At 39.2% G+C, this 27,314-nt stretch overlaps 1 protein-coding gene across 3 annotated transcripts; it reads right to left on the bottom strand.

The window, feature by feature from the left end:
• Positions 1–621: 621 nt before the first annotated feature.
• On the bottom strand, positions 622–27,314 carry ZNF404 (zinc finger protein 404). Of its 3 annotated transcripts, XM_070224604.1 has the most exons (6): positions 27,096–27,314; positions 25,442–25,515; positions 12,422–12,497; positions 9,201–9,327; positions 5,372–5,442; positions 622–3,348 (listed from the first exon to the last, which is right to left on the bottom strand). In XM_070224604.1, the coding sequence occupies exons 4-6, from the start codon at positions 9,272–9,274 to the stop codon at positions 1,826–1,828; spliced, it is 1,668 nt and encodes a 555-aa protein (XP_070080705.1). In that variant the 5' UTR covers positions 9,275–9,327; positions 12,422–12,497; positions 25,442–25,515; positions 27,096–27,314; the 3' UTR covers positions 622–1,825. The 3 variants fall into 3 exon arrangements, with proteins under 3 accessions (XP_070080705.1, XP_070080706.1, XP_070080707.1); XM_070224605.1 differs by lacking the exon at positions 5,372–5,442; XM_070224606.1 differs by lacking the exons at positions 9,201–9,327; positions 12,422–12,497; positions 25,442–25,515; positions 27,096–27,314 and adding an exon at positions 4,702–4,762 and having other exon boundaries at positions 5,372–5,441.

Genomic DNA, 27,314 nt, shown 5'->3' on the forward strand with positions numbered 1-27,314 from the left:
TTCATCACTAACAGAAGTGCATTCCAAAAAATGCTAAATTGTTTTTCAAGCTGAAGGGAAATGATACCAGATAGAAATTCAGATCATTGGGAAGGAAGGAAGAGCATGAGAAAAGGTAAATACATGCGTAAATGTAAAAGATGAGCGGTTTTTTGGGTCTTAACCTCTTTAAAATACATAGGGGCCGGCCCAGTGGTGCAGTGGTTAAGTTTGCATGTTCCACTTCTCAGCAGCCCACGGTTCACCGGTTCAGATCCAAGGTGCGGACATGGCACCGCTTGGCAAAAGCCATGCTGTGGTAGGCAGCCCACATATAAAGTAGAGGAAGACGGGCCATGATGTTAGCTCAGGGCCAGTCTTCCTCAGCAAAAAGAGGAGGAGTGGCAGTAGTTAGCTCAGGGCTGATCTTCCTCAAAAAAAAAAAAAAAAAGACATAACACGGCTTAAGTTTCAAAGTGGAGTGCCAATGTGACTTTCCATGGATTACTTATTAATTTCAAAGAAAAAACATACTAATACAATGGAGAGCTGGTGGCCAATACATGAATAAAGAGATCAAACACAGTTTCACTTGTATGCCACCCGATATTTTACAATATTAAGTACACAATATTATCTAAGTAGTCTTGTCAAGAATGTTTAATCTGAAACCTAATCAAGCCTCTAAACATAACCTCCAGTTCACAATAAATACAAAACAGAGAGACAAGTTAAGCCCACTTTGCAAAAAAAGAAACAAAACAGGACAAACACAGAATGTGCAACATCATACAGGTTCTCTCTCAGGAGTCTCCAAAAAGTCTAAGTCACAAAAAAGGTGGAGGGTAAGTTCTTGACCAAAAGAGACTCAATAAGCCCTAATATTATAAAATATATGAGCTTAGTCTGGTTTTTGGCTTTTAAAAAAGCCAGCACTTTTAGAAAACATTCTTTAAACAATGGGACAAATTTATAAATGGACTGAATATTTTATAACATTACAGGGTTACTGTTAATGTTTTTTAGGTAAACAATGGTTTAGTGATCATGTAGAAGGTTATCTTTAATTCTAGGGGTTATATATTGAGTTTTTAGAGGTGAAGTTATGTCTAAACATTCACTCAAACAGCACAGCTAAGTGATCTATGTACTATATTGTCAGTATGTACTAAGAATGATATATGTGCATCTGTACATACACATTTCCATACATATGGAGAGAGATATCAGATATATTGAATCTAGGTGGAGGGCAAACAAACCTTCATTATATCACTGTTGTACCTTTTATGTAAATTTGAAAACTCAAAAGCTTGAAGAAAACTTTTCAAGTCAACATCTATCTTTTGGCTACCCAATTGTTAGTTTCTAATTTCTCTGAATTGTGGAGAATGTGGATTGTGTTTTCTGTATGAATAGAATTTATTGTAAGAAGATTTCCTCAAACCACGCCCCAATTTTTCAACAGTCATACTCTCAATATTCAACAAAGGCACAGGGTTTCTTCCTATTATTAATCTTCAGGGGCATGAGCTTTGAATATAAAAGTTTCTTATTTCTACGGGATTTTGTCCAGAATGAACTATCTTAAGTAAAATATGGATAAGTGCTGACAGAAAGATTTTCAAAATATTCTCATAGGGTCTTCCTTCCACAGAATTTATTTAAAGTAACACTAGTGATTATCATAAAAATAATAATATTTAGTAAGCAAATGCTATGTACCAGCCCTTCCAAATGTTTATATTTTATGTGAAATAATTTAATCTTTACTGTAACATCATTACGTGCTGAAACAGTGATCTTGGTAAAGGATGTGCCACCACCAAAGGCTTTCCGACTTTCATTATATTAAGACTTTCTCATCTCTGTGAAATCTTTGATGTTGAGTAAGTTGATAGCAACGAGTAAAGGCCTTCCCGCAGTCCTTACATTTGTGTGGTTTTACACCGGTATGAATTCTCTGATGTTGAGTGAGTCGATCACTACGATTAAAGGCCTTACCACATTCTTTACACTCATAGGGTTTTTCACCGCTATGAATTCTCTTATGTTGAGAAAGACCTGAGATAGAACGAAAGGCCTTCTTACATTCTTTACATATATATGGTTTCAAACCAGTATGAACTGTCTGATGATAAATTAGTTGAGAATTAAGTCTAAAGGTTTTCCCACACTCCTTACATTCATAGGGTTTCTCCCCGGCATGAATTGACTGATGTGTTTTAAGGTCTCCAACACGACTGAAGGCTTTCCCACATTGTTTACATTCATATGGTTTCAAATCAGTATGAATTATCTGATGTTGAATAAGGTATGAGTGAAGCTTAAAAGTCTTCCCACATTCTTTGCATTCATGTGGCTTCTCACCAGTATGAATTCTCTGATGTTGCGTAAGTTGAGAGCCTCTACAGAAGGCCTTCCCACATTCCTTACAATCATAGAGTTTCTCACTACTATGAATTCTCTTATGTTTAAGAAGGCTTGAGCCCCTACTAAAGGCCTTTCCACATTCCTTACATTCATGAGGCTTTTCACCAGTGTGACTTCTCTGATGTTCAATGAGCAGATAGCTGCGAACAAAGGCCTTTCCACACTGTTTACATTTATATGGTTTCTCACCAGAATGAATCTTCTTATGTTGATAAAGACTTGAACGATGACCAAAGGCCTTCCCACATTCCTTACACAGATAGGGTTTCACGCCATGATGAATTTTCTGATGTAGACACATATGTCGGTATAATCTGAAAGTTTCCCCACATTCTTTACATTCATAGGGTTTCAAACCAATATGAATTTTCTGATGTTCAGAAAGGTGAGAATGACGTCTAAAGGCCTTCCCACATTGCTTACATTCATAGGGCTTTACACCAGTATGAATTATCTGATGTTGAATAAGCTGTGAATAAAACCTAAAGGCCTTCTCACATCCATTACATTCATAGGGTTTCAAATCAGCGTGAACTTTTTTATGTCTAATAAAATGCTGAAGAACTGTAAAGGTCTTTCCACATTCCTTACATTCATAGGGTCTCACACCACCATGGTCTCTCAGATGTGCAGTAAGGTGTGAATATTTAGTAAAGCTCTTCCTACATTCCTTACATTCATAGGATTTCTCTCCAGTGTGAATTCTCTGACATAGAGGAAGGGAGATACATTTTCTGAATGTCATTTGACTAAAACATCCCACTTTAGGTCCCTGTTGGCTCCTAAATTCAACACTGCACTGTTGGTCATTTCTGAAAATAAAGCCCATGAGGCTGAAGGTTTTACTTCTTTTCATTGTCTCCCGATGGCATGAATTTACTTCATAACTGCTGTTTTCTGAAGATAACTTGTTGGTCTCAGTTGTGAAGTCAAAGTCTGAAAGAAAATGAGAAAACAAACAAATGCTATTTTGCTGTGCTGGGGGTCAAGAGGGGCCTTCTATAGCAAAAATAGTGATAAATTGAAAAGGATATTCATGAGAAGTAAAAGGGTCATAAAATTCTAAAATACAGTCATGAAATTTTAAGATGGCAAGAAGGGCTCAGAAAATTAGGAAAGTTCACATGACAATGTAAGATTTGTGAGCAGGCAAAGGGAAAAACTCAGTAGTTCTCACATTTAGTTGTGGATCAGAATTTCCGGGGGAACTTCCTACATTTTCAACCTTTCAGACATCCACTGAGACTGAGTCTATCAGAATCTTTAGGAGGAGCCCCTGGTCAACTACATTTCTAACATTATCTACCAGATGGTTCTCTATGTAATTTTTTCAATGGTTTGTCTTTGTCTTAGAATGAAACCCAAACACACAACTATGAATAAAAAAGCTCTGTTGTATTTATACAAATGCATTGCAAGCCCTTGAGATCTTTTCCCCTACATCCTCTCACGCCACATCTCTTCAGCTTCTAGAATATACCACAACTTTCCGCATCTCCTGGGGCTTCACACAAGTGCTCCACATTTCAGGAATCCTGAGGCGGCTTTTTTAAATTACTATCTTCAAGTGTTACAGGTTAGAAGTCACCTCCTCAGAAAGGCTGCCTCTACTAACTCTAAATTAATACATATCCTTTATTCTATATTCCAACACCTAAGGGGTTTTGTTTGTTTTTTTTAAAGATTGGCACCTGAGCTAACATCTGCTGCCAATCTTTTCTTTTCTTCTTCTTCTCCTCAAAGCTTCCTAGTACATAGTTGTATATTCTGGTTGTAGGTCCTTCTGGTTTTGTTATGTGGGATGCCACCTCAGCATGGCTTGATGAGCAGGGCTAGGTCCACGTCCAGGATCCAAACCAACAAAACCCTGGCCCGCCAAAGTGGACTGTGTGAACTCAACCACTTGGCCATGGGGCCGGCCCTACGTTTTGCCACAGAAGAATTCCACTCGTCTCCAACTCCTGCTTGACCCATTTAGCACGTTAGATTTCCTCAGGCTGCTCCACTATCCGATTGCCAATCTTCAGCCTGCATTCAACACATCCACTGTTGCAGAGTCCCAGGCACTCAGTTTCCCAGACTCTTTCCCCATGTTATTTAGTTATCTTATTTCTTCCCAATATCCTCAAGTTTATTCGCTTAGACTTTCATAAGCCTTTTAAAATAATATTAGTTAATACAATTCCTGAAATACATTTCTGTGAAATTCAAGAATGACTGGCTTTGGCTGTAAAGAAACAGAAGGGAGAATTTGGGAAAGACATTGGAGAAACAAAACAGACTGCATACCTGTAGGATGGATGAATAATATTAAAACTCTACTGATGAAGGTAACACACCACCTGATTACCTTGAGTGAGATAAAAGCAGAAAATCATGGCCATGCAGAGGAAGGACTGAACAATAGTGGTAGAGACATGTATATTTTTAAGGGAGCAGACACTTAAAGAATGATCAGGTATCAACTCTTCCATTTATATTTTTGACCAAGCTAGTTTGAATGTGCGTTTTTCTCGCGTGTAAGGTAAATAATAGAGGAAAGCATACTTTACTGTAATAAGGTGTGAGAGATTAGGGTCAGGGAGAGAGAGTTGACAACTGTTACATAATTTTCAGAAACTAAATGGTTATTTTATTCAGTGCCTTCCCCGGTAACCTTGATTTTCAGCCTTATTTACCTTGATTTTCATCCAAGTTACTTTTTAAAATTCAATATTTTATTCTACAATTATTTAATACTTACCTTGTGGTAAGGACTTGTTTTCCAGGGGTAGTTGAAGGAAGTTTTGCAACAATACACAAGTTTTAGAGTAAGAAAATAAATCATAAAACAAATGAGGCAATAGATATGTAATAGAGGAAAAATAATAACTTTACAGTGAAGAAAACTGACAGACACCACCTTAAATAAGTTTTTAAGGTTAACATCCCAGTGGTACATCACGTTGATATCACGTACCCCCAATATGACATGATGAGAAGGGAATTTCTTTGGTATTCTTCCCCCAAATCCATAATCTCAATTTAATCCTGAGAAAACATCAAACAAAGCCAAATTTGAGGGTACTCTACAAAACACTTGACCAGTACTCTTTGAAAGTATCAAGGTCATGAAAGAGAAGGAAAGATGGGGAAACTGTCACATTTGGAGGAAACTACAGACACATGACGACTAAAAGTAACGTGGTATCCTGGATTGTATCCTGGAACAGAAAAAAGACATTAGTGCAAAAATTGATGAAATCTGAATAAAATGTTGAGTTTAGTTAATAGTACCGCAAAATGTTAATCTGATAGTTTCCATAAATGTACCATTGTTATGGAAAATGTTATCATTACAGGAATAGTATTTCCATTACTGGAACTCTCTGTACCACATCTGTAACTCTTCTGTAAATCTAAAATTATTTCAAAATAAAAATGTGAAGGCAACAACAAGCAGACTCTAGAAGAGATGGAAAATCTGAACAAATCAACTTCCACAAAAGAAATAGAAAAAAATTGTATATTGATCCCCACAAAAAGCCTATCACCATTAGCCTCCCTGTTGACTAGTTTCAGTCTCTATAATCTGTTTCCCACTAATGTGGACTAGGGTGCCTGGGAGAAACAGCTAATTCCTAGTCCAGGGCAGAGAAGACACAAGGTGAGTCGGGGACCTCTTGTACTAAAGTGCAAAGAATTTTTCAATGATCAAGAGAGTCAATAACTTGTGCTTCTGGTCACGTAACATTCAGAGAAGTCAGATTTACCCTCCTACCTTAAATACTGGAAACCAAACAAAATATATGAAATGGCTTTCAGATCTTAGACAACAGGCAGTACAGGACAGTGGTCCCCTAAGAGAAGGGAAACAAGTGAAGTGAGGACTCCAAGTGCCACAGCTGACTCCTGAAGCGAATTTCCAGAACAGAGCCCAGGGAGGGGAACTGAAACAGAGCCCAGCTTTACCCCTGAGTTGAGGAGAAGGAGTAGACTAAGGGAGAGAAGAAGAACAGAATTTGCAAGGCAGCGTACCAGAAAGGAGGGAGCTGCGTGGACAGAAACCTCTAGAGAACCATCGAGGGATCCCCTTGAGACTCCGGCTGAGTAAGGATCTCACACGCATGTGAAGAAATGAATGAGGCCCAGGAAAGGACCACCAGACAGGCACAGGCAGAACAGTCCCTGGTAGTCACAGAGGGCAGAGGACAGTTCCTGTTTCCACCCGCCAGGATGGAAAGATCCCCGGACAGGGGAGGCATCAAACAGAGTCCCGAGCACAGTCCTGCCTCAGGATGGGGGCCAAATTAGCCCTCGACTAAAAACTGTTCTGGACCCACCCCAATAGAGCTTACAAGCAAACCACAAAAGGATCAACAGGTTCCAAATTACATAACTGAATCCCAGAAGCAAGCCCCCAAATATGCACAAGAATATTAAAGACAGCATCCCAACAGAGTAAAACTTTACAATGTTTACAAAGTTTACTAAAACTTTAAAGTAAACTTTACAATGTCTAGCATCCAGTAAAAAATTATCAGATAGGCAAATAGCAGGAAAATATCACCCTTAACTAGGAGAAAAATCAATTAAAAGAAACAGACCAAGAATGATACAGAGAATTAGTAGACAAGAAAATTAAAAGAGCTATTATAGGGGCCGGCCCAGTGGCAGAGCAGTCAAGTTCGCATGCTCCACTTCGGTGGCCTGGGGTTCGTGGGTTCAGATCCTGGGCATGGACCTACACATCACTATCAAGCCATGCTGTGGTGGCATCCCCCATACAAAATAGAGGATAATTGGCACAGATGTTAGCTCAGGGCCAATCTTCCTCACCAAAAAAAAAACTATTATACATATACTCTATATTTTCAAGTTGTCATTTTTCTATTCATCTCATACTTTTCTGTAGTTTATTCTTTGTTAGACTCAACATAAAAGAGCTCATGGGGAAAATTTTCCCCAAATTCTTGCACGTTCAAACTGTTGCATTTATACTTTAATGACAAACCACCTAGGCCTGAATCTCCCAATTTGTGGGAAGATTCTTGATGACTAATTCAGTTTCTTTAGTGCTTATAAGACTTCTCACATTTTCTGGGTTTTTTTCCTTGAGTGGAGATTTCTGTAGATTAAAATTTTCTAATAATTTATTTCACTTGATTTTTCAAAGTTTTTGGCATAATGTTTATCAAAATATTATTATAATTTTCAAGTCTTCATGGCCTGTAAAGAGGTCCCCTTTTTTGCTTACGTAGATATTTTTCTTGATTCATCTTGAGAGAGTTGCACCAATTTTATCAGTTCTTTACGATAATCAAAATTTATGGTTGTGACATGCTCTTCCTTATGTTTGGTTTTTACTTCATTAATTTCTTGTCTTTCCTTTATTATTTCCTTTCTTCTACTTTCTTTAAGTCTACTGTGCTCTTCTTTTCCTAACTTATCAAATGGATGATTAGCTTGTTAATTTTCAGCATTTTTCCTGGGAACAAAAGATCCATTTGGAGAGGAAGCTTGAAATCAAAACAGATAAGCAACAACAATCAAAAAGAATGGTGTATTGGCCCTGAGGCTCTACGACCACTTGTCCCCTGGAGAAACTCACTGATTCTGAGTACAGCTGGAGGTACAGGCACAGCGATGCAAAAGAGGGAGCTGAGTAAAACCAAAACTGAAACCCAGCACTGACCCAGCTACATCCCTGCCATTCTATCAGACTACTAGGGAAAATGTAGATACTCCCTGGTAGAAGATAGCATCACCTGGAATCTCTTCAGTTCTTTTGTACACAATGTCCAGCACACAATCACAATTACTAGTAACTTGAAGAGGCATTACCATATGGTGGACAACAAGAGGGAAAAAAGAATTGATAGAAGCAGACCCATGGATGATACAAAAAAGGAAGGCATACTAGAATTCCAAAATAACTATGATTAAAATATTTAAGAAAACAGATGAAATGACAGTAGTGAAAAGAAAGTAAATAAAAGAATGAAGAATTTCAACAGATAATTGGAAGTCATAAAAGGCAATCAAATTGCATTTCTAGAACTGAAGAAAACATCTGATATGAAAAACTCCTCTTTAGGAGCAGACTGATCACAGCAGAAGAGGATAAGTGAGCTGGCATACAGGGCAACAGAAAACAATAGACAGAAAAGAAGATAAATACACGATAGAACTGTGAGATATGCTCAAACGATCCAACATAGGTATAACTGGAGTCCCAGGAGAGAGGAGAGAATGATCAAGTATTTTCCAAAAACTGAACAAAGACTTCCACTTCTGAGTAAAATCTATCAAATCAGTGCAAGCCAACATTTCCACAGCTATAAGTACAAAAAATAATATTCAAAAAGATAATGATCTTGATTCATTCCACCACTGTAAAAATTACCAAGGCTTTTTTGTAGTAAAGAGAAATAACCCGCTCTCCATATAGGTGCACCAGCAATTAAAATAGAATATTTAGAGACATTCTGAACATAAATATAACATGAAATTTGTTTTCTTTGCCAGTAGCTATGCATAAAAAAGTTCCAGAATTCAAACCTTTAGTCCTTTAGAAAAAGAAGCAATTGCAGGATGGGGCAGAGAGAGGTAGGAAGGTAATGAAGGATAGGGAAGATTCAGGTGCTCAATGGAGGTGTCCATTTCCATCTGTCAAAGCTCAAACTCATTCTTGGAGAATATGGAGCAGAAATTTAGCTGGTTTCTTGGCCTAGAGCATAAAATATACAGCAGAGAAAGCAGATATTCCAGGTAGCAGATTCTACATCATTTCAGGAAGATGTCCTTACCCAGTGAGGCCAAATTCGTATAGTTCTCCAGCATCACATCTCTGTACAGACCCCTCTGAGCTGAGTTCAGGCATTCCCACTCCTCCTGAGAGAAGTCTATGGCAACATCACTGAATGTCAATGGCACCTGAAATGGCAAACCCACGTGTTACTTGTAAAAATAAAAAAATTTTCAGGATGGAATACTGAATTGCAGTAAGGAGGCAATATATAAAAACAAGTAGGCTGAAGTTATAAGATGATGATGTAGTTAGATGAGAATAAATTAATTGTGCTACACAATCTTGAAGAATCCTGTTGGAGTACACAAAATTTTTTTTAATATACAAAAACTTAAATATCCAAATGTATAAAAATAAATACAGTAATCAGACTTTCCCAGTTAAAGGAAACAGTATATATAAGCACACTACCTGCTATGTACCTACTCATAGACTATTAATAAATGCAAGTTCTTACATTTTTTCTCTTCAAGGAATATATAAAAAGAATTGGTACTTTTTTCCCCCAAAATGAATTATCAAATCTCTCCCAGCCAAAATAGAAGAACACAGATTGAATTTACCCTCACACATGAAGCAACCAAAAACTTGACCAAAATATACGAAATGATGGTTTTCAAGGCAGAAAACACTGGGCAATGAAAAACTGTGATCTCTAAGAGACAGGTAACCAATGAAGCAAACCCTATGATGGGCCCAGCTTACTGCCAAGAGAAAGTACAACTACACAACTATTAGAGTGGCTAAAATTAAAAAGACTGACCATTTTAAGTGTTGGTGAGGATGTGGTAAAAATGGCACTCTTATACACGGCTGGTGGGAATGTAAAATGGAACAATCACTTTTTTTTGTTTTAAAGATTTTATTTTTCCTTCTTCTCCCAAAGCCCCCTGGCACATAGTTGTGTATTTTTTTTAAGTTGTGGGTCCTTCTAGTTGTGGCACGTGGGATGCCACCTCAGCACGGCTTGATGAGCAGTGCCATGTTCAAGCCCAGGATTCGAACCGGTGAAACCCTGGGCCGCCAAAGCAGAGCGAGTGAACTTAACCACTCAGCCACAGGACCAGCCCTGGAACAATCACTTTGAAAAAGAGTTTATTGGTTTCTTAAAAAGTTAAACATCCATACGACCCAGCCATTCCACTCCCAGTGTTTTACCCAAGAGAAATGAAGGCATATGTCCACACAAAGATTTGTGCATGAAGGTTCCCAGTAGCTTTATTTGTAATAGCCAAAAAGTGGAAAGAACCCAAATGTCCATCAACAGAGGAATGGATAAACTGATTGTGCTGTATCTTGAGAATAGAATACTAGTCAGCCATAAAATGGAATGCACTAGCAATATATGCAACAACATGAATGACTCACAAAATAAATATGCTGAATAAGACAGACCAAAAACAAGAGTACATACTGTATGACTCCATTTATATAAAATTCTAGAAAATGCAAACTAACCTATAGTGACAGACAGCAGAACTGGGGTCCCCTGGGCACTAGGGCAGGGTGGGGGAGGCAGGGAGGGGCAATTATAAAGGGGTGTGAGAAAAATTTGGAGTGATGGATATGTTCATTATCTTGACTGTGGCGATGGCTTCACACGTGTATACATATGTCAAAACTTATCAAATTTTACACTTCAAATATGAGCAGTTTATTATCAATTATATTTCAATACCGCTGCTTTAAAAAGACAAAATACATACACTTAATTATATGTCAATTATACTTCAAAAAAACTGATAAAGTTTCTACCTTAGGAAATACAATTTCTATAAAATTAAGTAATTTTATCAAGACACAAGTTTATTACATGTCAGATCAGGTCACAAGCATTTCCTTTATTCTGACTAATGTTTTCACTTAGTCCCTCGTATAGATATCAGATTTAATCTTTCTTAAAGTATTAAGGTATTAATGATAATATTAAAATATAACATATTATACTATTACGATATTTAGGTTGGACACAAATCCTAACCTCCTGCCCACAGTTCAGTTTCATCTACCGCGTGTAGTTCTAGATGAGCTTCCTCTCTACAATTCCTTCCTGAACTCCTGCTGCTGAGTTAGAACACACCAACGTACACCGATCCAGAACAACACGGATTCACTCAAGACCAGCAATTTCGCTTCCAATACAAAATGGACCCTGATACCTTATTTATTTCTCAATGATTCCCTAGCCAGATCCCTGATCCCTCTCTAGGCAGGCACCAATCCCATTTCGACCCGAACCTAAAAGCCTTTCAAAGCTGAGGTCTCATCTCACCCTGAGACCGAGACCACTCGTAACCCAATGCTCCCTTATCTACCTGGAAAACTAGGAACAATGTTTCCCTGCTGTGGTCAAACAGGACCATCGCCTCCATATCATGAAACCACGAAGCTGACAAGCGAAGCTCAAACACTTCCTTCCAAGTGCCTCACTCCTTCACTGCTCCAGCCCTGGTCTGGACAGGAGACTGAATACACAGAAGATGAATGAATTATTGATGGGTAAGTGCAAATCATTCAAAACAAGGGAGCAAATGGGGAGGACACCACCCTTCTGGAAGGGGAGAAACTCTGAAATAGGTTCAGAGACACAGCTTCGCTAGGTAGGAGCTTAGGGGATGACAATATTATAGTAATAATAATAATAATAATAATAATGTTTTCACATATTGAGGTATTTGGGGAAGCATTCTGGCTTAACCCTGATTCAACCGAAAACTTGTTTTTCCCATAGCAGCCTGACTTATAGCCCACCAAAGGTGCACTGTACATCTGCTTCAAACTTTTTCCCAAAGCGAAGAATGCACTCTTTAAAGATAGGGGTGAAAGTCTCCCTTCCTCTGACACCAGTATCAGTCATTCTCTGAAGATCAGCTTTTCTTCCCAGAGAACCAAGGTCAAGTTGACCTGTTGTGTATCTGCTAAATTGCAGCAAAACGTCTCCTTGTGACTTTGGGGAAAAAATTGTATTCCCGTCATGCTTGGTGTATGTTCTTTGTTCTGAAATGGGATATAACCATGCTGAAAACCACACTTCTCTGGAGTGCTGTCTTCCCTGGTGGAGACTGCACTTCTGGGCTAGTCCTCAGCATTGGATCAATAAGATCAATCTTACCTATAGGTTGGTTATTGATTATCTGTGTTGACAGCGATAAAGAATGAAAATATTACATGAATTAAAAATCATACTATTTCAGGAAGGAGAAAGAGGCATCTACTTACCTGGGCCATGGTTTTAGGGCTGCCGATCCTCCTCACGTTTCCTCTACTAGAGAAGCAGAGTTCAGAGAAGCCAGGGCTGGGGGAGGAAAAAGAGGCCTTGAGACTTGGTGTATCTCAGAACTCCAAAAATTATTAAGGTAAGATACCCTTTCTTTTTCCTTCTTTATTCCCGCTTTCTGCTGTCCCTGCCCTCTCCCTGCCCTCCCAAAACACATAAACACACGTCAGGGGATATGAGAAGCCCCGACAAAGCCCAGCCCTTCCCCATGCCTAGGGAAACAAGCCACACAGTACGGATCCAGAGCAGGCACTCTTGCAGCACAGCCAGATCCAGATCCCCCACTCTGGCCTGTTCCTCATTCTGATCATGCCAACAATACCCCAGCCTGGGTTGTTTAGTCATACTGAGTAGATGCTCCAGCATCAGGGCATACCTTCAGGGTCAAGGCCAGGCCATACAACACAAACCTTCATGGCCTCGGGATGGACCTGGACTCCACCAGACAACAAGCAGAGCACAGTAGAGACCAACATGGAAAGCTTTACCACCATACAACTGCATGTCCACATGAAGCCTGTCCCCTAAGCCAGAACTATGACTCCCAAGATCCACTGGGCTAACCAAGCTGGATTTCCCTACCGGCATCCACTTTGTTTGCTGGTATGAACCACTGCCTGTGCCCCCTGCTCCCAACCCAACGAGGACCCACTAGGGAGGAGTGAATTCACACTCACTGAAGCTGTATGCAACACACAGACTTTTGCAACCTTCTTTGTGATAGGCGCTCTATACACATGAACATTTAATCCTGCAACGTACTTATTATCTCAACAGACGAGGAAATGGGAGCTCAAAGAATTAAAGACATTTGCCCATATCACAAATAATAAGTAAAAGTGATATGTTTTGAATCACTTTTCTGTAATTATAAAGCCACCTTTTTTTTCAACTGTAAAACATCACCTACTAAAAGTTTTACTAAGGGGATATTTTTAAGCAATAAGATACCATCATTTTATACGTATTCAATTGTCAGATTTAAAAGGCTGAGGATACACTGTATTTTAGTAAGGTTGTAGGGAAAAGGGCACTCTCAAGGTGTCCTGTAAACTTGTGAAAACCTAGCGCAACTGAGACATGTAAGCAGAATGCTGCATAAGAAGAATTTAACCAGGAAAGGTGATTTCTCAGACTTACCCAAGGGAAATAACTGTAAAACTTATCTAGAGATGTATAAAGGAATATAATAGACACTAGTTAAAATGAAAAAAAGCTGGAGAAAATCTAAAAGTACTTGGATAGTTAAATAATAAACTATAGCGCATCCATATAATAGAAAATGAGGCAGATATTGAAAATGATTGTGCAGACCGCTGGCTCTCAACAAAGGGTGATTTTGCTCCCTGGGGAACATTCGGCAATGTCTGGAGACTTATTTGGTCGTCAAAATGTGCATGGGGTGCTACCGTATCTAGTGGGCAGAGATCAGGGATATTGCTAAACATCCTACAAGGCACAACAAAGTCCCCCACAACAAAGAGTTATCTAGCCCAAAATATCAGCAGCGCTAAGGTTGAGAAGCCTTAGAAACCTGATGTAGACTTATTAAAGGAAGATAACCCAATCCAGAGTCTCTAATTATCCACAATGCCAGCATATAAAAATTATTAAACACACAAAGAAAAAGGGAAAAGTTACTGATAAGGAAGGAAGAAGTCTCAACAGAAACAGATCCAGAGATTATCCAGGTAATGGAGCTGGCAGACAAGGACTTGAAAATATTATGACTAACGTGCTCAAGAAACTAGAGGAAAAGACGGGCAAAGAGAAATGCAAAATGGAGGATATCGTTAGAGATTCGAAATCTTAAAAAAGAGAATCATATGAACATTTTATAATTACAAAAATATAATATCTAAAATTAGGAATTTATTGGATGGACTTAACAACAGGAAACAGTATTGATCAACACAAAGTAAAATTAACAATAATCTTATGCAGAGAGGGAAAAAAGAAAGAACTGAGCCGAACATAAGAGAAAATACAGGAAACCATCCAAATGTGAAATCGAACAACTAAAATAAGACAGAATGGGACAGAAAAATTACTTGAAGAAATAATGGACAAAATATTCCCAATCTCACAAAATACCTTGATACATAAATCAAAAAGCTCAGCAAACCTGACCAAGATAAAATAAAGAAATCCACACCTAGGCACAGCAAAGCCAAACTGCTGAAAAACATATCTTAAAAGTACATAGTTAAAAAAAAAAGACATTGGTTATAAGAAAACAATAATAAAAAAAAATAGTTCTTTTCTCAACAGAAACTCTAATAGCCTGAAGAAGGGAATTATATATTTAAAGTGTGGAAAGAAAAAAACCTGAAAACTCTGAATTTTATACCCAGAGAAAATGACTTTCAGAAATGAAAGTGAAATAAAGGTTTTTTTCAAACAAAAGCTGAATTTCCTATCAACAGACCCCCAATATGAGAAATACTAAAGGAGAACGTTTAGGCTAAAGGAAAATAATTCCAGATGTGTAAAAAAGCAATCAACAGCTGTAGGCATAGTAAACATATAAGTAATATGACTAAACAAATGGGCTGTTTAAAGCAACAAAAATAATAATGCTTTGTGGGGCTTGTAATAGAGGAAGAAGGAATGACAATTACAATAACCAGCAAAAATGGTGGAAAAGGTAAATGGAGTTACATTATTGAAATGTTCTTAAGTTATCTGGTATGTGGTAAAAGCCCTAATTTTAAGGAGACTGTATTAAATATGCATCTTATAATATCTCTGGTAACTGCTAAAAGAATTAGACAAAGATGTATAACCAAAAAAGCTAACAGAGGAGATAAGTGGAATAACGAAAAATATCTGATTGATACAAAACAGGGCAGGAAAAGAGGAATAAAGAATGAATGGGACAAACAGAAAACATTAGCAAGATGACAGACTTAAACCACACTTTATGAGTAATTGTAGTAAAATGTGAATGGACTAAACATTGCAATTAAAAACTAAGATTGTTAGAACAGATTAAAAAGGCAAACAGGGTCCATTATGCTGCTTACAAGAAACATACTTCAAATATAAAGATAGATGTCTTAAGGGGCTGGCCTGATGGCGTAGTGGTTAAGTTTGCATGCTCCACTTTGGTAGCCAGAGATTCGCAGTGCAAATTCCGGGGTGCAGATCTCTGCACTGCTCACAGGCCATGCTGTGGCAGCGTCCCATATACAAAATAGAGGAAGACTGGAACAGACATTAGCTCAGGAATGATCTTCCTCAAGCAAAACGAGGAGAATCAGCAACAGATGTTAACCCAGGGCCAATTTTCCTCACCAAAAAAAAAAAAAAAAGATATTTTAAAAGTAAAAGAGTGGAAAAATATATTAGACAGTAATTAGAAAAACACTAGTATAAATATTTTAGTAACAGATAAAATAGAATTTAATGCAAGACGTATTATAAGTAATAGAGATGTTTCCTCTAATTCAACAAGAATATAATGGTAGTCCTGTATTTGCTATGTACCTAATAAGGTACCTTCATAATATATAAAGCAAAAGTCAACAGAATTAAAGGGTAGACAAATTTATAATTTAAGTTAGAGATTTAATGCCCTCCATTGGTAATTAATAATAGGAAAAGTGGAAAAAAATCAAGAAGGCCACAGAAGATTGAATAGGATTACCCAAATTGACCCAACTGAACATTATACTCCCAAACTACAGACTACACATTCTCTTCAAATGCTCACAGCATATTTGTCAGATTAATATTCTAGGCCATAAAACAAGTATCCATAAATTTCAAAGGATTAATATCAAAGAATGTATATTTTTTTGAAGCCCTAAGAATTAACTTGGAACTCCTAAACAGGCATTTTTCAAACGTTTCCAAATATAAAAAGTTCATTCTTAAATAAGCATAGATCAAAGAATAAATCATAATAGGAAGGGCCAGCACTGTGGCCAAGTGATTAAGTTCACACACTCAGCTTTGGCGGCTGAGGGTTTCACCAGTTCGAATCCTGGGCACGGACATGGCACCGCTCATCAAGGTACGCTGAGGCAGCGTCCCACATGCAACAACTAGAAGGACCCACAACTAGAATATACAACTATGTACCAGGGGGCTTTGGGAGAAAGAGGAAAAATAAAATCTTTAAAAAAAAATCATAATGGAGGGGCTGGCCCCGTGGCTGAGTGGTTAAGTTCGCGCTCTCCGCTGCAGGCGGCCCAGTGTTTCGTTAGTTCGAATCCTGGGTGCGGACATGGCACTGCTCATCAGACCACGCTGAGGCAGCGTCCCACATGCCACAACTAGAAGAACCCACAACGAAGAACAACGAAGAATACACAACTATGTACCGGGGGGGCTTTGGGGAGAAAAAGGAAAAAATAAAATCTTTAAAAAAAAAATAAATAAATAAATAAATAAAAAATCATAATGGAAATACAAGATATTTTGAGCTGAATGATAATGAAAGTCTCAAAGCCTGTGAGAAGCAGCCAAACCAATGCTTACAAAGGCATTTTTAGCTTTAAATGTATGTTTTATAAAAGCAGAAAGGTTAAACATCAGTGACCTACCCTTGGAAGCTATAGAAGGAAAAGCAAATTAAGCTGACAGAAAGTAGAACACACTAAAAGAAACCAATGACAAAAAAACCTCCCAGATACACAACAGAGAAAAATCAAGAAGGCCAAAATCTCTATCATTAAAGAGATTAATCAGATTGAAAAACCTCTAGCTACACAGATCAAGAAAAAAATGTCAATATCAGGAATATAAAAAGAGACATCACTACATATATTACAGACCTTATCTTCATAATGGAATTTTATGAACAATTTGTGACAACAAACTTGAGAATGTGGATGAAATTAAAAAACTCCTTGAAAACACAATTTAACTAAATTGATATGAGAAATGGAAAATCTGAATATTGTTTTATTTATTAAAGAAATTAAATCCGTGTTGAGGACTTTCCCATAAAATGTCAGGCCCAAAGACTTCAGAGGCAAATTCTCCCAAACATTTAAGGGATTAAAAATACTAACCAAACTCAATCTTTTTCAGAAAATAAAAAAAAATGGACCATGTCATGAGGCCAGCATAACTGTGATATCAAAACCTGACAAGGACATTGCAAGAAAGGAAAATTAATTATATTTCTCTCATGAACATATTAAACAAAATAACAGCAAGGAGAAAGCAGAATATATATGACCAGGAGATTTATTCTAGAAATGCAAAGGTCATTTAATTTTCAAAAAGCAACCAATGTAGTCTTCCAACTTTAAATAATAAAGGAGAAAACCGTTCAATCATTTCATTAGATGCCGGAAAAACCATTTGATAATATTCACCATCAGTTCATGATAAAACTTCTCAGCCAACTAGCAAAGGAAGGGAACTTCCTTAATCTGATAAAAGGGATCTACAGAATCAAACTATAACTATCATTTCATGAGAGATGAAATATGGACCACGTTCCTTCTAAGTTCAGGAACGTGGCAGGGTTGTCCACTCCTACCACTTCTATTAAACTTTGTACCAGAAGACCTATCCGAGACCATAAGGGGAAAAAACTGAAAAGAAAGGTATGAAGGTTGGAAAGAAAGAAGTAAAACCATCTTTATTTGCAGATAACATCATCTTGTACATAGAAAAAAATGTTCAATTCTACAAACTATTAGAATTAATCAATGAATTTATTAGCAAAATTGTTGAATAAAAGGTCAATGTATTAAACACAACTGTCCTAAAGTAAAGCTATTGAAAAATGAAATTTGAAAAATCCCAACAGTTCATAAAAAATATAAAACACTTTGGAATAAATCTAACAAAGGACGTGCATGACCTTTAGATTGAAAACAAAATAGCAATGAAAGAAATTAAAGAAGAATTAAATAAATGGAAACATATTTTACCTTCATGAATAGGAAGAATCAATTTTAAAATGATCAATTCTCTCTAAATTGATCTATTGATTCAATGCATCTCCAACAAAGTATCAGCAGGGTTTTTCCTGAGAAAATTAACAAACTCATTCTAAAATCATATGGAAATGTAAAGAACCTAGAGGAATCAAGGCAATTTTGAAGAACAAAGTTGTCGAACTTATATTACCAGATATCACGACATAATATAAAGCTACTGTAATTAAAACAGCAGTACTGGCCCAAGGATTGACAAGTAGATCAAGGGAACAGAATAGAGAGGCCAGAAAGAGACTTGCACACATAGTTACGTGATTTACAATAGAAGTCTGATTGCAACTAGGAGCAGAAAGGATACTCTTTTCGACAAATGGTGCTCAAGCAATTGGGTATCTGTATGGAAAAAATGATTTTGACCCTGATCCCACTACATACACAGACATAAATTCAAGACGGATCACAGGCCTAAATGTGAAAACTAAAACAATCAAGCTTCTGGAAGAAACAGGAAAATATCTTCATGATCTCGGGGTAGGCAAATTTTCCTTTCTAAAAAATTTTTATTTCCACTTATTTTAGTCTTAGGGAAAAGCTGTAAGAGTAGTGCAGAACATTCCCGTACACCTCTCAACCTAACATTAACACCTTATATAATCATAGGACAATTATCAAAACCAGAAAATCAACACTAGTACAATACAATAAATGGCATCTCTTTCAAATATCACCAAGTTTTTCACCAATGTCCTTTCTTTTCCAGGATCCTACACATGATCCCACATTGCATTTAGCTGTTTTTCTCCCTACTCTCATCCAGTCTCTTCAGTCTTTCTTATGGTATTAGTTTTCAATTGCTTTCAAAACAAATTACAACTTTAGCTTAAAACAACACATATTTATTATCTCACAGTTGACGTGGACCTGGAGTCTGGACTCAAGTTTAGCTGGGTGCTGTCTTCAGGCTGGACTCAGAAGCTGCAAACAAGGTGTCAGCGGGGCTGTGTTCTCATTCAGAGGCTCAAATGAGGAAGAATCCATTTGCAAGTCTGTTAAGACTGTTGGCAGAATCCTTGTGGCCACGTAACTGAGAACCTCAGTTTTTTGCTGGCTGTCAGCTGGAGGATGCCCTCAGGTCCTAGAGGCCACTTACAGCTTCTCGCAACATGGGCTTCTCCAACATTGTCGCTTATTTCATCAAGCCCACAAGGCAGGTCTCTAGCTCCAGTTTGCTACGATGGAGTCTTATATGACCTAACATTATCACAGTAGTGACAGCCCACTACTTTTGCCATACAAAATAAACTAATCCCAGGAGTGACATCTCCTCACCTTTGCCATTTTCTGTTGGTGAGAAGCAATCACAGATCCTGCTTGCACTCCAGGGGAGGGAATTATACAACGGCGTAGACACCAGCAGGTGGGAATCATCAGGCCACCCTGAAGTGTGTCCACCACATCTCCCTACACGCCCTTTTGGCTTTGGAAGAGTACTGGTCTTTTATTTTGTCACATGTTCCTCCACTTGGTTTGTCTGATGATTTCACAATTGGAATGAGGTTATGCACTTGGGGCAGTACAGTAGCACCCATGATCCGCGGTTTCGCTTTCCGTGGTTTCAGTTACCCACGGTCAACCGCGGTCCCAAAATACAGTACGATAAGATACTTTGAGAGAGAGAGAGACCACATTCACATAACTTTTATTACAGTATATTGTTATAATTGCTCTATTTTGTTACTAGTTATTGTTGTTAATCTCTTACTATGCCTAATTTATAAATTAAACTTTATCATAGGTATGTATGTATAAGGAAAAAATAGTACATATAGGGTGTGGCACTATCCAGAGTTTCAGGCATCTGCTGGGGGTCTTTGAACACATCCCTCACAGATAAGAGGGCACCACTGTACTGTCATGATGCCGTCTTTCTCATTGAATCATATCAAAGGGCACACGATGTCAATGCTTTATTACTGGTGATGTTAACCCTGATCCCTGGGATAAAGTGCTTTCTGCTGGGTTTCCCCACGGTAAGGTGACTTATTACCATTCTCTTTGTAGTCAATATGTATCTTCAGTAGTGGGAAATACTTTGACACTATGCAAATCTTTTTTCTCCCCAAAGTTTCATCCACTAATTTTAGCATCTATCAGTGGATCTTGTCTGAAACAACTATTACTGTGGTGTTTGCCTAATGACCATTTTCTACATCCCTCTTTCTGTCTACATTTAACAATTGGAATCCTACTGTAAGGAAGAGTTGTCCCTTCCTCCCCAGGAAAAGATTTTTTAAACAGAACAAAAATGCAATAGCCATAAAAGAAAAACACTGGTAAATGAGCTCCACTAAAATTAAGAACATTTCTTCATTATTAAGACATCATTAAGAAAGTAAATAAGAAGCTATAGGCTAATAGATATTCTCTCTTTCTCTGTCCGTTTCTGCCTCTCTCTCTCCCCCTCCACACACACACATATGCACACATATGTTTATATACACAAAAAAAGACTTGTATTCAAAATATATCTAAAATACCTACAAATAAATAGGAAAATGGCAAAAAAAACTCTAAAAATGGACAAAAGATTTGAATAGACACTTCATAAGAGTATATCAAAATGGGCAGTATCATATGAAAAGATGCTCACATCATTATTTATCAGGAAAACGCAAATTAAAATCACGAGATACCACTCCACCTGCATCTGAATGGCTAAAATTCAAATGATTGACAATAACAAGTGTCAGGCAGTTTAAGAAGTAACTGGACCCTTCACACATTGCAGTAGGAATGTAAATTAGGTCACCCACCTCCACCCCAGCTATACACCCAGGAAAAACAAGACCATGTGTCCACAAAAAGACTTGTACAAGAACGTTTTAGAATGTTTTATTCATAATAGTCAAATACTGGAAACAACCCATCATCAGGAGAATGAATAAACAAACTGTGGTACGGTCATACAATGGAAGACTACACAACAATGGGGGGGGGGGACCTACCGATTCACAAAACAACATGGATGAATCTCAAAAGTACAATTCTGGACAAAAGGCAGCAGATACGAGAGATTCCATTCACACGAAGTTCAGGAACGGGCCAATTTCATCTTGAGCGAAAGAAGTTGGAACAGCGTTTACCTGTTGTGGGGGAGGGCTGGTTCTAACTGGGACCCGACACAAGCAAATCCTCCAAGGGGGATAGAAATGCTCTAGTCTCGAGCTGGGTGGTGTTTTCAAATGTAAAAGTTCATTAAGTTATATACACAGCTAAGATCTGTGCACTTTCTTACATATATTACATATTTCTATGAAAGAAATGATGATATCTTTATTTGACAATAATGGGTAAAAACATTGTATTTTTTTCTCCTGTTATGGCAGGTAAAATAACATATATGACTATACGCATGTGCATTGAGGGATGGATGAAAGATCTGGAGTAAAATGTTTATAGTGACCATCTCTTCACTTTGGGCTTTTCTGTATTTTCTGAATTACTGCATGAGAATGTACTACTTTTACAATAAAAATATAATCACCCTCTTTGAGATTGGAGGGAGAAATAAAAGGAGATATGAATTTGGTGATCTTTAGGGTGTGACAGTGAGGCTTTATTTTCTCCAAAGGCTTGAAGTCTTTGAGCCAATCGTCTCAAATTGGAACACACATAAACGCGCTGAGTCCTGAGCCCTGCGCTTTGACATGCAGTAGCTTCCTTCTCCTGGTTTTCCCTGAGTCACCTGGACACATCCTCTCGTCACTACACTCTCCACCTACCAGGCCTGGACTCCTTGTTCCAACTCAGGAACTGCACCTGGCCTGGAAACAGAAAAACCTGCACAGGAAAGAAATGGAACTGAGGCATGCTGTGGCTATGGACAAACTCAGCTACAGTCCTGTGCTTAGACGGGCAGAAAGGTCCCGCACAAGAAGAGCCAAAGAAAGCCAGCCAAGGGACCAAGAGGATGATACTGGAAGCAAAACAGAGCAGAAGAATCGCCAAATCTCAAACAGCTCCCTCATAAATTCAAACACTTCAGCCTCCTTAGAGGGTCGCACTGAGGGAACAAAAAAGCTCCAGAGATCCTATTTTCAACTTAAAAATTTGATAAAGACCGTGATCCTGTGAGGTTTTAGTATCCCACCCTTATACAAGTTCTTCTGAGAGGGTGCGATCATCAGTACTGCACCCAGTAAGGCTTCTGCCACGTCCCCACATGTCCCCACCTCTGAACTTACAAAGACCTGAGCTCCCACACAGCTCTGAGAAACTGGAAGAGGTGAAGCTGATCGAGATACGGGGGTGGGGCAGTACGCAGAAGCAGACGTGCTCAGCATTCTGAGCTCTGCAGTGGCTGTTTGGTTAAATACGTAACAAAACAATCATGCAATGAAATATTAAGCAGTCATTAAATGCTAAGTTTGAGAAACTGCTAAAGGAATGAAAATATTCAAGATATAGTAGCACTAAAAAAAGTAGGTAACAAAGACCAAAATCCCAATTAAAAAGTGGGTAAAGAATTCGAATAGACATTTCTCCAAAGAAGATACACGAATGGCCAATAAGCACAGGAAAAGATGCTCAGTATCATAAAGCCATCAGGGAAATTTAAATCAAAACCACAAGACCCACTGCATATCCATTAGGATGGCTATAATAAAAAAGAGAGATAATAACAGGTGTTGGTGAGAATGGGAGAAACTGGAACCCTCAACATGGCTGGTGGGAAGATAAAATGGTACAGACATTCTGGAAAATAATCTGACTTGCCTCAAAAGACTTACTGTATGAACCAGCAATTCCACCCCTAAGCATACATCTAAGAGAAATAAAAACATATGTCTACACAAAAACTTGTACACAAGTGTTCATAGCAACATTATACCTAACAGCTAAAAAAGAGTAAAAAACCCAAATGTCCATCAACTGAGGAATGGGTAAATAAAAGTGGCGTATCCACACAATGGAATATTATTTGGTGATAAAAAGAAATAAGTACTGATGCACACTAAAACATGGATGAATCTTGAAAACACTACACTAAGTGAAAGAATCCAGTCACAGAAGACCACATATTGTATGATTCCATTTCTATGAAATGTCCAAAAGGGATGAATTAATAAAGACAGAAAGCAGACAAGTGGTTGCCTATGGCTGGAACGACTCGGGGAAATGGGTAGCGACTGCTAATGGGTTTAGGGTATCTTTTTGGGGTGATAAAAATGTTCCAAAGTTGACTGCGGTGACGGCTGCACAACACCGTGAATATACTACATATATTAAGTTGTACACTTTAAATGGTTGAATTGTGTGGCATGTGAATTGTATCTCAATAAAGCTGTTAAAAATTAGGTTACAAATGTACAAAATTATATAAACATAAAATATGATTACATATACAAAATATGCATATTTATAAATATAAGGAGAAAAAGTGACAGACATCAATAAATAGAAAACAGTATGGAAAAGTATATATCCATATATTACCATTGCTTATTTATATGTCATAGCCCTGATTTGCTTTCTTTTCTTAAAAGCTTATTTCACTAAATCTTAAACAATGGCCATTCATTAATTTGACACACACTCACAAACAGCTATGTTTTTCATTTTTGTTTTTTTTTATTTTTGAGGAAGATCAGCCCTGAGCTAACATCCACCACCAATCCTCCTCTTTTTTTTGCTGAGGAAGATTGGCCCTGCGCTAACATCCACGCCCATCTTCCTCTAATTTGTATGTGGGATGCCTGCCACAGCATGGCTTGATAAGCAGTGTGTAGGTCTGCACCTGGGATCCAAACCAGCAAACCCCAGGCCACCTAAGCGGAGCGTGCGAACTTAACTGCTGCACCACCGGGCTAGCCCCTATGTTTTTTATTTTTGAAAAGAGCAACTTCTTCTCCAAATGCTGGAAAAAATCCCCCCCTCCTTTAACATCTTTGAACCTGAAAATGAAGCACTGTAGAACAAAGGTCCTCAAAATTTTGTCTCTGGGAACTTGTTAGGAATGCAGATTCTCAAATCCATGGCAGACCTACTGAATTAGAAACTCTGGGAGCGCGCCCAGTAATCTTGCTTGAAAAGCCCTGAAGGTGACTCTGATGCGCCCTACATTTGAGAGCCAGCGCTGTTCTAAAAACAGTTGCTGTGTTTTCACTGAAAGGTTTTCTTTCCTTCCCATGAGTTCCCATGGCCTCAACCAACTCCACGATTTGTTTGCCTACGGAAATGTATGCTCATGAAACCGGAGACTGTGACGTTCTGTACGCATTACCGGTAGTCTCAAGGCTGCTTCCTATTATACATTCCTGATGGATGGGTTTATTTTGCTTCTGAACCTGTCCTCCCAGCCACAATGTCTGCAAACAGCTGTTGAGACATCTTATCCCATTGAATGTCACTTTGCATTTAATATCACTAGAATAAAAACTCTACGGCGTAAAATCCATTTTCCTTCACCGAGTTCTCAAAATCTGCTCATATCCTGGCAACGCCGCTGTAGTCAGAATGACGTGTCTTCCTATAAACTCCCAAGGCAGGTCACCTGAACTTCTCTGGTGGCATTTCACACCTTCTATCTTATTCCTATTCTGATTTCATTTCCTTACTGGATAACAAGTCATTTGAGGATAGCAAATATCTTTTTGTCATTGTATTCCAATGCTTACAAGCATATTGGTATACTGTAAATATCTGGTATTGGATTCAAATTTCAAAACTAGGAATTTGAATCAAATTTCAAAACTAGAAATTTATCCTTGGGGAAATGACTATAAAAGGACATAAAAATCTATGCATAATGATATTCATTATAGAATAATTTAGTTTTTACTCAAGAATTAGAAATTTAGGAGCTAACACTAGGCAACAGGTTAAATAAGTTATGGAGAGAAGGGGGTGGGGACCCTGACGAGGGTGATTCATCTGAGTGGCCCTATGATTTACAGATCTGTCACTATCAGGCAGGACATTTCAGCAGAAGGAAAAGAAGGGTCTCACGTCTTTACAATTCAAGTGTATTTTATGAATAATGAGGAAACACAAGCTCACCTGGACTTTAACTTTTAGATGTGTAACAAAAATTCTTTCCTCTCTCAGGATCCTTTTTTTAGAGACAGGCAGCACTGGGAAAAGAGAAGGCAATCATGAGATATCAGGATTTTCTTGGAAAACACAGTAACTCACAAAACACCCTCCAAGATACATCCTCTCCCCAGGTCCCACACACAACCAGGTGGGCGTAGGAAGGGGCTGGAAGAGAGTTGACCATTCCCTGTTTGAGAGAGGCCGGGGTCACTGATGTCTGGGGCGGAACCTGTCTCTAATTCTGTCTCTAACTCAGGTTCTCGGGGCCCGAGTTCAGGAAATGCTGTGATTATGAAACAGGTAGCTGGCCCCTCCGAGCGTCCAAGGGGGGACCCTCCCAGGAGGGAATCCTACTCTTGGGACCTTATCAGGTCTTCCCGGAACCCTGCCTTGGGGCCGCATCCAGCTTCAAAAAATCAAGATCAAGTCTGTGTCTCTCTGGCATCCTCCCTTCCTCCATTCTAAGGCTCAGAATCTAGCTTCCCTTTTACTCTCAGCAGACCCCAAGTGGCTGCGAGGCGGAGGAATCAGCGGAGTCTAGAGCCACGAGTCCCCGTGACAAGCCACACGGCCACACAGCCACACAAGCCTCGCTCACCCAGAGGCCACGCGGTTAAATAGCACAATCACCCAGTTAAGTAAACACAGGCAAGAGCAGTCACTGACACACACGCACAGAGTCACCTAGATCTCGACACACACACACACCACTGACACACACGCACAGAGACACGCCTAGACCAAGACACACACACAATCAGTCACTGACACACACACGCACAGACACGCCTAGACCTAGAGACACACACATCAGTCACTGACGCACAGACACACACCTAGACCTAGAGACACATACACATCAGTCATTAACACACACGCAGAGACACGCCTAGACCAAGACACACACACACAGAGACACATCTAGACCTAGAGACACACACATCAGTCAGTGACACACACAGGCACAGAGACACGCCTAGACCTAGACACACACACATCAGTCACTGACACACATGCACAGAGACACGTCTAGACCTAGACACACACACACATCAGTCACTGACACACACACGCACAGACACACGCCTAGACCTAGACACACACACACATCAGTCACTGACACACACGCACAGAGACACACGCCTAGACCTAGACACACACACACATCAGTCACTGACACACACACGCACAGACACACGCCTAGACCTAGACACACACACACATCAGTCACTGACACACACACACGCCTAGACCTAAAGACACATGCACATCAGTCACTAACACACACGCAGAGACACGCCTAGACCAAGACACACACGCAGAGACACATCTAGACCTAGAGACACACACATCAGTCACTGACACACACAGACACACGCCTAGACCTAGACACACACACACACAGACACGCCTAGACTTAGACGCACACACACACACACACACACAGAGTCACTGACACACAAACGGACAGAGGCACGCCTAGATCTAACACACACACACACGCGCAGTCGCTCACAGGCACACCCGTCTCCCCCGCTGCTCACGCAGGACAGGCCTGAGGCTCCGGGCCCGCCGCCCTGTCCGCGGCCGGAGCGCCCCGGCCTGGAGCGCCTCTCACCCCCTCCGCAGGGTCCCGTCCGGCCGTAGTCAGGGACTGTGGAAGCCTCCGCTGACGTTCTCTGCACACATCCTACTCAACACGTAGGGACCACAGCAGCTCAGACACCGGAAGAGGACCCAGGGGTCGAGGGTGATGCGCGCCCGATGGCTTCTGGGAAATGTAGTCCAGCCGGAGGAGTCATGCCGGCGGGCAGCCCGAGGGCTGGAGCCCGTGCTC

This window comes from Equus caballus, chromosome 10, assembly GCF_041296265.1.
Source record: "Equus caballus isolate H_3958 breed thoroughbred chromosome 10, TB-T2T, whole genome shotgun sequence".
Lineage (NCBI taxonomy): Eukaryota > Metazoa > Chordata > Mammalia > Perissodactyla > Equidae > Equus > Equus caballus.

Excerpts from the sequence above, each read along its gene's own strand:
- ZNF404 (XM_070224604.1), bottom strand. The coding sequence starts at position 9,274 with ATGCCTGAACTCAGCTCAGAGGGGTCTGTACAGAGATGTGATGCTGGA. Across the intron at positions 5,443-9,200 it reads TACGAATTTGGCCTCACTGG|GATTAAATTGAGATTATGGA; the intron begins GTAAGGACATCT and ends ATGTTTTCTCAG. Across the intron at positions 3,349-5,371 it reads CTCATCATGTCATATTGGGG|ACTTTGACTTCACAACTGAG; the intron begins GTACGTGATATC and ends ATTTTCTTTCAG.